This window comes from Scleropages formosus, chromosome 24 (genome assembly GCF_900964775.1).
Source record: "Scleropages formosus chromosome 24, fSclFor1.1, whole genome shotgun sequence".
NCBI lineage: Eukaryota > Metazoa > Chordata > Actinopteri > Osteoglossiformes > Osteoglossidae > Scleropages > Scleropages formosus.
The window spans coordinates 21,726,494-21,739,115 of NC_041829.1; the positions used below are offsets into that span (position 1 = coordinate 21,726,494).

Consider the following 12,622-nt stretch of genomic DNA (forward strand, 5'->3'; position numbering starts at 1 on the left):
GCATACTTCCGGGACATGTCAAGCCGCGTGGCCTTCTGGGAGGCACAACAGGCCTGTGAGATGGACGGAGGGGCCCTGCTGAGTGTGGAGAGCCAGGCAGAGCAGCAGCTCATCGAACAGCTCTTGCAGGATCTAAGTTCCTCCTCCAGCATTGCACCTGGTCCAGGAGAGTCAGATGGAGACTTCTGGATTGGACTGACACGGGCCAACAGGGAACCCCAAGACTATGGCCACTTTGCCTCCTGCCCTGACCTGTACCACTGGACAGACAGGAGCACAGCACAATTCAGGTGAGTCCCTGCAAGTGTCCAGGGATGGGTGGGTGTGTAGGGCCTGTTGCTCTTTTTGGTATGGTTCTCACCCACTGAGTGCTTGTCATCCAAGTGTAATCAAGTGACATTACATTTATTCACTTGGCAGACACTTTTCTCCAAAGCAATTTACAATGGATACTATGTAGTGTTACTAGCCCACACCTTATTCACCAGGGTAACTTACACTGCTAGATACACTACTTACAATGGGTCACTCATCCATACATCAGCAGAATACACACACACACTCTCTCTGTCACTCACACACTATGGGGGAACCTGAACAGCATGTGTTTTGTGTGTGGGAGGGAACCAGAGCACCCAGAGGGAACCCATGCAGACACAGGGAGAACATGCAAACTCCACACAGACTGAGTGGGGATTGAACCCACAGCCTCTCCCACCACCCAAGCACTGTGAAACAACAGCACTACTCAGTGTACCACTGTGCCACCCATGAAGCAAGGTGAACACTAAACATGTTCTCACTGCTTCTGCACTGTGCTGCAGGAACTGGTACTCTGATGAGCCCTCCTGCGGAGGTGAGGCCTGTGTGGTGATGTACCACCAGCCCACTGCACTCACTGGCCCAGGAGGGGCATATCTCTACCAGTGGAATGACGACAGATGCAACATGAAGCACAACTTCATCTGCAAGTATGAGCCAGGTATAAGATCAGACCAGCGGCACAAACACATCTTTTCAGACAGCAGCTCATTTGTAGATGCGCACATGTGTGCACGCACACGAAAGAGGTTGTTGTTTTTCTTTACCAGTTGTCCCCGTTGACTGAGGGGCTCATACCTTTTTCTACAGAATCTCTTCAAAGGAAAAAGTTTGGGGCCAAGCCAGCATCACGGAAACCAGGTGAGGCGAGGCAGTGAACTACATGTCAAGCGTTCTTCCTGCGGGCGAATTATGTCATTGATTGGTCTGTTGTAAGACACGGTGCCACACGTCCTTTCTTAGATATCTCTGAGGATGAGCTGGAAGTGAAAGAGGAGAGGCCCGACATGGATAAAGACCATACTGCTCATGTTGCAGTGGCTGGTGCTTCTGGTGAGTTTTTTTTTTTGTCAGTATGAACACCTTCTGTTGCTGTTTATCTTTTGAAATAGAAATATTGATATTGTTCATGCAAATGTCTATGACAGTGTGTCTTCTGCAAGTCAGTGTCATCATGCCCAACACTCCATGAATAACAATAATGGTAATAGGGTGATATGATGGTACTTTATTAATCTCTGCAAGAAAAATTCACACACGCAGCGGCTGCACATGGACAAAAAAAGACATGTAAGATGGGGCACAGTTCGAGCCAAGAAAATAATAAATAATAAACATTTGACATGAATTGTTACGCTAGACAAAGAAAAAAACAAATGCAACAATTTGTGCATTTGATTAAATGGAGTCTACTTTCCTTCTCAGGTCTTCTGCTCATTTATGTGATTATTCCCACCATTCCGTTGCTGTTGCTGATCCTGGTAGCTTCAGGGACGTGTTGTTTCCAAATGCTCAGTAAAAGGTGAGGATCTCTCCACAGTGCCGCTCGGTAGTGCTCTACCATGTGACACTAGACATCCTTAAACTGCATGAAATACATTCAAACACCCATACCACACTGGCCACACGGCCAGAGCTCTACAACTGCACAGCGTGACATGAAACAGCTGCATGGTGTCTCCTGTACTGTGTGGTTGTTGATCACAGTGCATGGTTCTGGTCGTGCTGTGTGCTGTGGCTTCATTGCACCGAGAGCTACTGATCAGCCTTTATTCAGCCACTACTCCGGCATTGTATCTGCTTGTCTGTGTATCTTACAATATTAAAAAAAAATACTGGTAGGAGGGTATCAGGATTTGTCTATCCTGTGTTTTATGCACCTACTTGAATGATGAACCTCAGTGCAGCAAGTGGTAGGTAACAAACTAGGTTCACTTGAGTCACATGTCTGCAGCTATATCTCTTTCTCTTAATGTAATGCATAAATTGTACTTATGTCTCTTTGGACAAAAGCGTCTGCTAAATGAATAAATGTAAATGTAAATGTCAGACTGTGTCATGTCAGTCTTGCTGCATGTTGTCTATCACTTTCAGTAGATTTAATCACACTGTACAGCATGAAACTTTCTGTGCAGCATCACTATGGTTGTGTGGAGCTGATCACGTTAGAGTCATTACGTTCAGTCGTGACATGGGACAGCTGCTAGTGTAGTGGTTGGAACTGCTGCCTTTGGACCCAAAGGTCGCACGTTTCAATCCCACCTCCAGCTGTAGTGCCCTTGAGCAAGATACTTCTCCTAAAATTGCTCCACTGAACTTTCCCAGCTGTACAAACGGGTAAGTAATTGTAGGTACATTAACATTATAAGTTGCTTTGGAAAAAAGCGTCAGTGAAATGAATAAATGTAACTGATATTGTGTGGGTCTAGTGTGGGGTTTTGTCAGCCTCGTAGCACATTGACAGTACAGTTGGAATGCAGCTGCCTCATCAGTATCTGGCCAGAATTGCTGAGCTTGGCTGTTTCTAACCTCCCCTTCCCTGATGAAACCCCTCCTATGTACGCGGCATGAAAACTCAGGTTTGCTCGGCAGAATGTTGCAAAGCGCTTTATTTGTCCAGGTCATTTTATTTATGAAAGTGCACTCATGCAGAGTGAGGACTTCCTAACATACTTCCCATAACTGCAAGGGGCATGGAGGTGATTCTTAGACACCACATTTTTTTTGTTGTCGCTGCATGGTCCATCTCACCTGACCTTGTCTTGTGAGAGCTGGTGAAAAGCTTCCTGAATCCCAATCAGGTGTCACCTTTACTGGCAGCAGCTCTGCACTGATGAATGTGAGCTTCCTGCTTTTTGCTATATGTGACATGTACTTATGCCAGTGAATAAATGCTTAGAAACTTCTTTGTTTTGAAGACAGGATTTCACATTCATCTCATGGCATCCAAGTTGTTTTTGTATGTGAATGAACATTTTCTTGTACAATACATTGTCGAGCTACACAGCCAGATTATTCGTTGCTTTTTCTCATGTTTTCTGTCGCACACTTTCTGAAGCAAACCTCGGACCAAAACCAGCGTGAACCAGACAACACTGTGGATTTCCAAGACACCCAAGGCAGAAAATGGCATGGAGGTGTGAACGTGAAGTCCGTTAGGATCTGACCTCTGCCTCACTCCCATAACAACGGTGTACTTTAGTTTGTTTCATGTTATCCTTACATTGCGTTATTAATTTGATGTTACTGTTGAGCTGATGTTTTCTTACACCAGTGTGAGTTGCCACAATCATCTCCATCCTCACCGCTGCCTTGCTGAGGGTGCTAGGATAAGCAGAACACCATGAGACTCAGCCGATCATTTTGAATTCAGCTCAGCACACCCAGTCGCTTATCCTGTAGCAGGCTGCTAACCCTAATCCTTGTCACCCACTGGACAGCTACCCATTCTTCACACACTTTGCTGATCCCCTCATTATATCCCTGGTCATTCAGCACACAACTGACCACTCAAGCTGTTCCTGACCACTGACCATGTACCTGACCTCTCTAACACATTTGACTGCTTTTCACACACCTGGAGCTCTTCGCACTTCTCTTAGTCATCACTGTTGCCTGTTGCTCTCCAGCACTTATGTTCCACCTCTACTGTGAGCCAAGGCCACTCTGCACTGTGCAGCACTTCTGGGTGACAGCTGTACTCAGAAAGCAGGTGACAGGGAAGAACTAACACTCACTTGTGCAGACTGAACATATTGATTAGGCTGCAGTAATAAAGTTCAGCAAGGAGCTAGATGAATATAACGCCCCGGTGCCACAAATAAGGTCAAACCTGTTTGAGACATTGAAGGCAAAAGAGGAAGTAAAACAAGAAAAGTGAGACAAAGGGTCGTGTCCACAGAGAGGGGGAACTTATTGTAATGGCAATTTTATGATGCAAGGCCAAAGACTTGTTTGCTGCACTCTGTGTTGTCAATGTACTCTAGTCTCTAACTTGAACTGAAAGCCTCTGTACTGTGCTGTGCTGCTCACAATTTTTATGTACTGTTTCTGTCTTCTAGCATTTAGTGAACATGCTGTACAAAGTACAAAGTACCACTCACAGAGTGTACAAAGCAGTTTTACTTAGAATGTTTGTTGCTGTGCTATACCCTGCCAAAACTTTCCCACTGAGTACACTTTACAGGATTACTGAGAGAGAAATGTGTGTAAATGCCACTATGAGTTGAATCAGGAGCAGGTCGAAGGTTCAGGTTTTTCAGATTGATGTTGAGTTAAACACAAAGATTATGGACATTGAAGTGTTTGTGTGCTGCTCTAGAGGATCTTGTGTGTTTTCTATTCATATGACCCTCCCACCAATGACCATGGCACAGAAAGAGATAAAAATGAATTTTTCAAACAGTGAACTAAATGTTCTGCTCATGCTCTGTGATGTGTAGAGGATCGCAATTAAAAGACTTTATGTGACAAGATGTTATTATTTGATGGAACACGTTAAGTACTGTGTTCTGTGTGTACTTAAACTGCGGACATAGAGCACTCTGGACACCGAGACTGTGGGCACAGGGCAGTCAGAAAACATGGGCTGCAAATACAGAAAAGAGACTGTACAGGCACAGACACAAAGTGAGACATAACACTGGTCCTTCCGTGAGCAATTTGGCTGCCCACATATCACCTGTGTAAAATACCTTCTGAGTAACAGCAGCTCAGCTCACAGTGGACACTTGGACAGATGCACCAACACATATGGCCATACATGCACATACATGCTTTCAGGTACAAACACACATGCGCTTGTGTGCACCTGCAAAGTTACTAGTGCATTCATAAAAATCACAAATGTGTTCCTGCACATGTATGTGCATGACAATACAGCCAGGACCACCAACGGGCAGACGTGGAAGAGCCTAATGGTCTTGTTGGGGTGTAGTGGGTGATCAAGTCTTGTAAATAGCTGGGACCAGTTTTATTGATACATTTGTAGATAATAACCAGGTTCTTAAATTTGATCTGGGCAGCTATAGGAAGCCAGTGCAGAGAAACGAGTAGAGGAGATACATGCGAACGCTTCAGCAAATTAAACACAACTCGTGCAGCAGCAGCGTTCTGTATCAGCTGTAGAGGTTTGATGGCAGTAGCAGGAAGGCCACACAGGAGAGAGAGAGACGCAGTATCCAGACGGGATGTCACCATGGCCTGGACAAGTAGTTGGGCGGAGTCAGTAGTGAGGTAGGGACGGATCCTACGAATATTATGCAGGATGTATCTGCAGGACCGGGTTGTGGCTTCAATATGTTGAGAGAAAGACAGACTTGCATCACTCGTAACTCCCAGACTCTTAGCAAAGGAGCTAGGCGAAATGAGTGAGTTGTCCAGTTTGATCGAGAGGTTGTGACTGGAGGACAGGCCAGCTGGGAGGTGAAGAATCTCTGTTTTGGAGAGGTTGAGTTGGAGATGGTGATCAGACATCCATGAAGAGATGTCCGACAGGCAGGCAGCAATGCGTGCGGAAATGTCTGATGCTCCAGGTGGAAAGAGGAGTAAGAGCTGGGAATCATCAGGGTAGCAGTGGTATTTGAATCCACGGGAGTCTATGACCGGGCCGAGGGAGGAGGTGTAGATGGAGAAGAGAAGAGGACCCAGTACCCAGCCTTGTGGGACACCGATTGAGAGAGGCAGAGGAGAAGAATGAGAGCCCCGCCAGACCGCTTGATAGGATCTGTCAGATAGGTAGGACTCAAACCATCTTAGTGCCGCGGAGATGGTTCCGGGTGGGGAATTCAGGTAATTGATCACAGGCTATCCGCGCTACAATTTTAGAGAGGAAAGTGAAGGAGGGAGACTGGCCTGTAGTTTTGGACTGAGGAATATTTCAATAACTGATTTCAAAGGAAGTATATGAATTCCATCTATATTTTATAATTCCAGCTGTGGATTGAGACAAACAGAAGCACATTAAAAGAGGGGGTAGAATTGGGGTCCAACCTTTGACTGCGTTATAAGCCATTTTATGTGATATCGACATGTGTTCCATCAGTTCTGCAGTGTATTACGTTCAGAGTCAAAAACAAAGGTCCTGTAATACTAACAATGAAATCAAGAATTGTGGAGAGAAAAACTGAGATATTTGCAAGAAGTGCAAGAGTGCCAAACATTTTGACCATGACTGTAAATGCCATTTTTACTGCATATGTGAGTTACCAGAAGGAATTAGCTGGTAACTAGATATTCCTAAAACGTGGTGGAAATTAAAGACCCACTTAAACTTATCAGTTGTCATCTTCTACATACTGGCTCACCTCAGTCACATGTCAGAATAATTGTACAGATCACAGTTATTGTTTCTCAGAACTCTTTATTACCAGTGTTTAGCATACTGGAATTCAGTGACAAATATGAAACAGAGTACAATAACAATATACTGCACAAAACAACCACAATGTGAGAGTAATAAACAGAAAGACAAGAGTCCAAACACAAGCAACAGTGCAAATAACACAGTAGCTGAAGCACAAGGGTGAAATTAAGAAACCAGCCTCTTTTGACAGTAGGTAGAGAAGGTCTGTATTTTTTCTGAAGTTCATCAGGAGAATCCACTGCCACAGTCTTTGTGTCTCACACATGGGCAAGGTATGCACGTAAACACACGGACATTTGCGTTTACACATTTGCAGAATGATATACACATGCATATGTTCACACACACATACGCAATTGCATAGACATGCAGGTAGGGCACAGCGATATCCATCCTTGAGGAAGACCGTTGTGAACCCCCACTGCCTATGAAAGCTAAGTGCTGCAGCCGGAGGAGACGAATCAATAGAAACAATTACTGATAATGCTTGGTGATGACTGTGGCTGGACACTGCAGTCCACGTCGACCGCGGCCAGAGGCACAACTGCTGGAGGTGAAGTAGCCAGAGGGAGGGTGGCCAGATGAGGATGCAGGGAGAAATGGATGGATGGAAAAGTTAGTGTGTGAGTGATGCAGAGAGAGTGTGTGTGTTCCACTGGTGTATGGATGAGTGACCCATTATAAGTAGTGTATCTAGCAGTGTAAGTTACCCTGGTGAATAAGGTGTGTGGGCTGATAACACTAGATAGAGTTCATTGGAAGTCGCTTTGGAGAAAAGTATCTGCTGGATGAATAAATGTAAATGCAAAAGATGCAACACAATAAAAACACTTCAACCGTTCCTTCAGGGCATACTGTAGTGTAACGATCTGGTTAATGAGTTAGCCCAGATCCTCACGTGGATTCCAGAAAGGCGTATAATTATATAAACCGAGACGGACACGGAAAAAAGGAAGCTCTTCTTTTTAATATCTTGTAGGCAACTATGGATGACATATTTCACACAGCTGTCTTTACAATAAAATAAACAACATTAAAGTAAACTCCAAAACGTGCGAGGCACAAAATGTGTACACGGCCAAGTACATCAGTCTGCGCGCGCGCGGGAGAGAGGACCGAGGGGAGGGGCAACCCCTTAGTCTCCACCATAATACGTCATCATTACAGTAGGTATGTAGAATAATTCTTGTCAGACAAATTTTGGAGCTTATTACTGGGAGCATCTGGCGACTTATTTGTTTTAAGTTTTTCAGTGGGGAGTGAGAGAATATGAGCTAATGATTCAAGAGCTTATAAATAATTTCAGTGCAGATTAAATTCATGCTGAATTGTAGTAGTATATGGCAAATGTACCATCTGAAGATATTCAATAAAGTAAGACATCAATCAAAAACGTTTTTGTGAGTTGTGCTTTAATGTGAAGTGCACACTGACAAGCAAATGCAATAAGTAATCTTTTGCATCTTTTATTTGCGTGACTTCTTCTTCTTGTTCTAATACACACTCATTTAGATAACGCACTGAAACAATTACCTCAGAATCACTAAGGTGAAAGCAGCAGAAGCCAAGAAAATATATATTTATCTTGAAACAAGTTGAGCCGAGGACAGAGGAGCACTGCAGGAAAGGGTGGATAAAGAAACATGTGCCACGGGTCAGGGGATGCAGCAAGAACGGTGAAGCCCTTTTCCTTTAGTCACAGCCTTTGACCCAGCGCTTCATCTTTCTTCCATTGCAGAAGCTGTCCCAGGTGTCCCTGGAGGTAAAGATGGCAATTGATACTCTTTCTTGGATGGACTTTCACTTTATTTTATTGCAAAAAAAAGTCACACGGCGAGCCTACTACCTAGAACATGTCTATCGCATGATTCTTCCTACGGAGTCAGGTACATGTCATCACTCGACCGCAGTTTCTGAGTTAATGAGATACCTGACCTGTGCACTGCTGCGTAAGTCTGTTTTGCTCTTTTACCCAGCAATCTATTAAAAACAAGCGGTCCAATGACAGAAGTAGTGATTAATAAAGTAAATGTGTTGATCAAATGTGTTGAATTGCCCTGGTATGGTCCAAATTCAGAGACAGCAAGAGTTTTACTTACCATGACTTCAGCCCCTCCTTCTTCACAATGATCTTAAGACATTCAACTGAGGCTTTCAAATCATCCTTCAGGAGGTCTGATGAAGAAAAGCAGAACAACGACCTCATCTCATACCTTACATAAAGGCACAAAGTGTTTTCTATTCAGGACCCTTAGCGAGCAGCACCCGTTGCAACTTGCTGAAGCCCTGTCTACCTGTACAGAGCACCCCACACTGGTTCTGCCCGCCCGAAGAGCCATCGTCACACCACTTGGCGCTGTTGATCTGGAAGATTCCATAGTCCTTCCCCATGTTGTTGCTTTCACGCACCCTGTGGGTCTTCCACCTGCTTTCCCAGTATGCCATACAGACATCTGAAGACAGTTACACTGTATTTAGGCAAATATTATTGGGACTTGTGCAAAGGCCATAATCAGAGAATTCAATAATAATCTGAGAATATTTAAAAGGAACTGCAATTTAAAAACCACAGGAGAGTTCTTGAGAATCTCCAGCAAACAACGAAACTTACAGTTGCCCACCGCAAAACCTTCAAATCCATCCAGGCCTTGACTTTTGAAGATTTTGACCACCTCGCAGCGGCTCATTTGACGTCCATTGCAGAGGGACAGAAACGCCCCCAGAAGCAAAAGCTGTAGCATCAGCAGCTTCATGTTCTCAGTCCAGACTCCTCTTTCAAACAAGAGAACCAAGCTTGTCAAGAACCCTCTTTCTGTCTGTTGCTTGAAGAAAAGAGAAAATAGAAAGTGGTCTTTATTCTGGAAAACAAATGGGTTCCTTGACTGTCTTGCAGCTTGTCTGTAGCACCTTGCAGCTTTTATAGAGAGTCCAGGGAGACTGTTGGGACACACTAGTCCAAAGGACATTTCCACACTTTTGAGAAAAGGCGAGGAGAGATTTCCACACAGCAGTCATTGTGCTGGTGTTGCAGTTATTGAGACACTGGGCTCTTACCACAGCGCTATTCAGCGAAGTGGTTGCTCGTTTCTCTGTTTTCTATACCAAAATGGTTAAGCTTCCTGTTTTAATTTCTGCTCCAATTCAAAGATGTTTTTCGGGTGTTTGTGTGTTCAATTATAATATTTATCAAGAACCGAATACCAGAGCTGAAAAGAACATATATGTGACAGTGACTCAGGCACGCAAATCAGTTTTACTGTTGTGCTTTAATAGTTTGATTCACTGTCAGCTTGCAGTTTATCCACAATTTATCCACTACACTACAGACGAGGCATCATAATTTTTGTGTTTCACAGCAATGTCCATAACAAGCATATACATTATGATGCTCTGGAATGACAGGTCACTTACATAACCGAACACCTCCATTATTTTATGTGAGGGTGAGATGTGCTCCACTGTTATTGAGACAAATATTTTTATTGATGGTTTATCATACATGGCTACTAAAACCTTGCTAGAAGTTGTACATGTGATTTTAAGTAGTTCTGTATGAAACTCTCCTCCGTGAACCGCCACCTTATCGTGGTGGAGGGGTTTGAGTGCCTGAATGAGTCCAGGAGCTATGTTGTCTGGGGCTACATGCCCCTGGTAGGGTCTCCCATGGCAGACAGGTCCTGGATGACAGACGAGACAAAGCGCGGTTCAAAAACCCCTTATGACAAAAAAAATCAAGGCGTCCGTTTACCCCGCCCGGTATGGGGTCACCGGGGCCCCACCCTGGAGCCAGGCCTGGGGGGGGGGCTCGCATGCGAGCGCCTGGTGGCCAGGTCTATGCCCACGGGGCCTGGCCGGGCTCAGCCCGAAGCCACAACGTGGAGCCGCTCTTCGGTGGGCTCACCACCTGCCGGAGAAACCATAAGGGGCCGGTGCGTTGTGATTTGGGCGGTGGTCGGGGCCGAGTGCCCGGCCGACCCAGACCTCGGGCGCCAACTCTGGTTTTTGGGACTTGGAATGTCACCTCACTGGCGGGGAAGGAGCCTGAGCTGGTGCGGGAAGTTGAGAGATACCGTCTAGATATAGTCGGGCTCACTTCCACTCACAGCTTGGGTTCTGGAACCACTCTACTCGATCGAGGGTGGACTCTCCACTATTCTGGCGTTGCCCAAGGTGAGAGGCGGCGGGCTGGTGTGGGCTTATTAATAGCCCCCCAGTTCAGCCGCCATGTGTTGGAGTCTACCCCGGTGAATGAGAGGGTCATCTCCCTACGCCTTCGGGTCAGGGAACGGTCTCTCACTGTCGTTTGTGCTTATGCGCCTAGCGGCAGTGTAGAGTACCCGGCCTTTTTAGAGTCCCTGGGGGGCGTGCTGGAAAGCGCTCCCACTGGGGACTCTGTCGTTCTACTGGGGGACTTTAACGCCCACGTGGGCAGCGACAGTGATACCTGGAGGGGCGTGATTGGGAGGAACGGCCTCCCTGATCTGAACCCGAGCGGTGAGTTGTTATTGGATTTCTGTGCTAGTCGCGGTTTATCCATAACGAACACCATGTTCATGCATAAGGGTGTCCACCAGTGCACTTGGCACCAGGACACCCTAGGTCGGAGGTCGATGATCGACTTTGTAGTCGTTTCTTCTGACCTTCGGCCATATGTCTTGGACACTCGGGTGAAGAGAGGGGCTGAGCTGTCAACTGATCACCACCTGGTGGTGAGTTGGATTCGATGGCGGGGGAAAAAGCTGGACAGACCTGGCAGGCCCAAACGCATAGTGAGGGTCTGTTGGGAACGTTTGGCGGAGGCCCCTGTCAGAGAGGTCTTCAACTCCCACCTCCGACAGAGCTTCAACCAGGTCCCGAGGGAGGTGGGGGACATTGAGTCTGAATGGACTATGTTCCGCTCCTCCATTGTCGGTGCGGCTGTTCGGAGCTGCGGCCATAAGGTCTCCGGTGCCTGTCGCGGCGGCAATCCCCGAACACGGTGGTGGACACCGGAAGTAAGGGATGCCGTCAAGCTGAAGAAGGAGTTCTATCGGGCCTGGCTGGCTCATGGGACTCCTGAAGCAGCTGACGGGTACCGACGGGCCAAACGGAGCGCGGCTCTGGCAGTCGCCGCGGCAAAAACTCGGGCTTGGGAGGAGTTCGGTGAGGCCATGGAGGAAGACTTTCGGTCGGCCTCAAAGAGATTCTGGCAAACCGTCCGGCGACTCAGAGGGGGGAAGCGGTGTTCCACGAACACTGTTTACAGTGGAAGTGGTGCGCTGCTGACCTCAGCTGAGGATGTTCTCGGGCGGTGGAAGGAGTACTTTGAGGATCTCCTCAATCCCTCCGACACGCCTTCCGTAGAGGAAGCTGAGGCTGGGGACTCGGAGGGGGACTCGTCCATTACCCTGGCTGAAGTTGCTGAGGTAGTCAAAAAACTCCTCGGTGGCAAGGCTCCGGGGGTGGATGAGATCCGCCCCGAGTTTCTCAAGTCTCTGGATGTTGTGGGGCTGTCTTGGCTGACACGCCTCTGCAGCATCGCGTGGAGTTCGGGAACGGTGCCTCTGGACTGGCAGACCGGGGTGGTGGTCCCTCTTTTAAGAAGGGGGACTGGAGATTGTGTTCCAACTACAGGGGGATCACACTCCTTAGCCTCCCTGGGAAAGTCTATGCCAGGGTACTGGAAAGGAGAATCCGACCGATAGTCGAACCTCGGATCCAGGAGGAGCAATGCGGTTTTCGCCCTGGCCGTGGAACACTGGACCAGCTCTATACCCTCACTAGGGTGTTGGAGGGTTCGTGGGAGTTTGCCCAACCAGTCCATATGTGTTTTGTGGACCTGGAGAAGGCATTCGACCGTGTCCCTCGTGGCATCCTGTGGGGGGTGCTTCGGGATTATGGGGTTCGGGGCTCGTTGCTACGGGCTGTTCGTTCCCTGTATGACCGGAGCAGGAGCTT

General features: G+C 46.9%; 2 protein-coding genes across 2 annotated transcripts; one reads left to right on the plus strand and one right to left on the minus strand.

Annotated features, from left to right (window-relative positions):
- On the plus strand, window positions 1-3,464 carry chodl (chondrolectin). Its single transcript, XM_018761049.1, has 4 exons — window positions 1-290; window positions 825-1,049; window positions 1,730-1,843; window positions 3,380-3,464. The coding sequence occupies exons 1-4, from the start codon at window positions 16-18 to the stop codon at window positions 3,462-3,464; spliced, it is 699 nt and encodes a 232-aa protein (XP_018616565.1). The 5' UTR covers window positions 1-15.
- A 4,325-nt stretch (window positions 3,465-7,789) lies between these two features.
- Window positions 7,790-9,586, minus strand: lyz (lysozyme). Its single transcript, XM_018761015.2, has 4 exons — window positions 9,297-9,586; window positions 8,980-9,138; window positions 8,785-8,860; window positions 7,790-8,441 (listed from the first exon to the last, which is right to left on the minus strand). The coding sequence occupies exons 1-4, from the start codon at window positions 9,436-9,438 to the stop codon at window positions 8,378-8,380; spliced, it is 441 nt and encodes a 146-aa protein (XP_018616531.1). The 5' UTR covers window positions 9,439-9,586; the 3' UTR covers window positions 7,790-8,377.
- Between the last annotated feature and the right edge of the window lie 3,036 nt (window positions 9,587-12,622).

Excerpts from the sequence above, each read along its gene's own strand:
- chodl (XM_018761049.1), top strand. The coding sequence starts at position 16 with ATGTCAAGCCGCGTGGCCTTCTGGGAGGCACAACAGGCCTGTGAGATG. Across the intron at positions 1,050-1,729 it reads TCATTTGTAGATGCGCACAT|TCTACTTTCCTTCTCAGGTC; the intron begins GTGTGCACGCAC and ends GATTAAATGGAG. Across the intron at positions 1,844-3,379 it reads TTCCAAATGCTCAGTAAAAG|CAAACCTCGGACCAAAACCA; the intron begins GTGAGGATCTCT and ends CACTTTCTGAAG.
- lyz (XM_018761015.2), bottom strand. The coding sequence starts at position 9,438 with ATGAAGCTGCTGATGCTACAGCTTTTGCTTCTGGGGGCGTTTCTGTCC. Across the intron at positions 9,139-9,296 it reads AGGTTTTGCGGTGGGCAACT|ATGTCTGTATGGCATACTGG; the intron begins GTAAGTTTCGTT and ends AACTGTCTTCAG. Across the intron at positions 8,861-8,979 it reads GTGTGGGGTGCTCTGTACAG|ACCTCCTGAAGGATGATTTG; the intron begins GTAGACAGGGCT and ends TTTCTTCATCAG.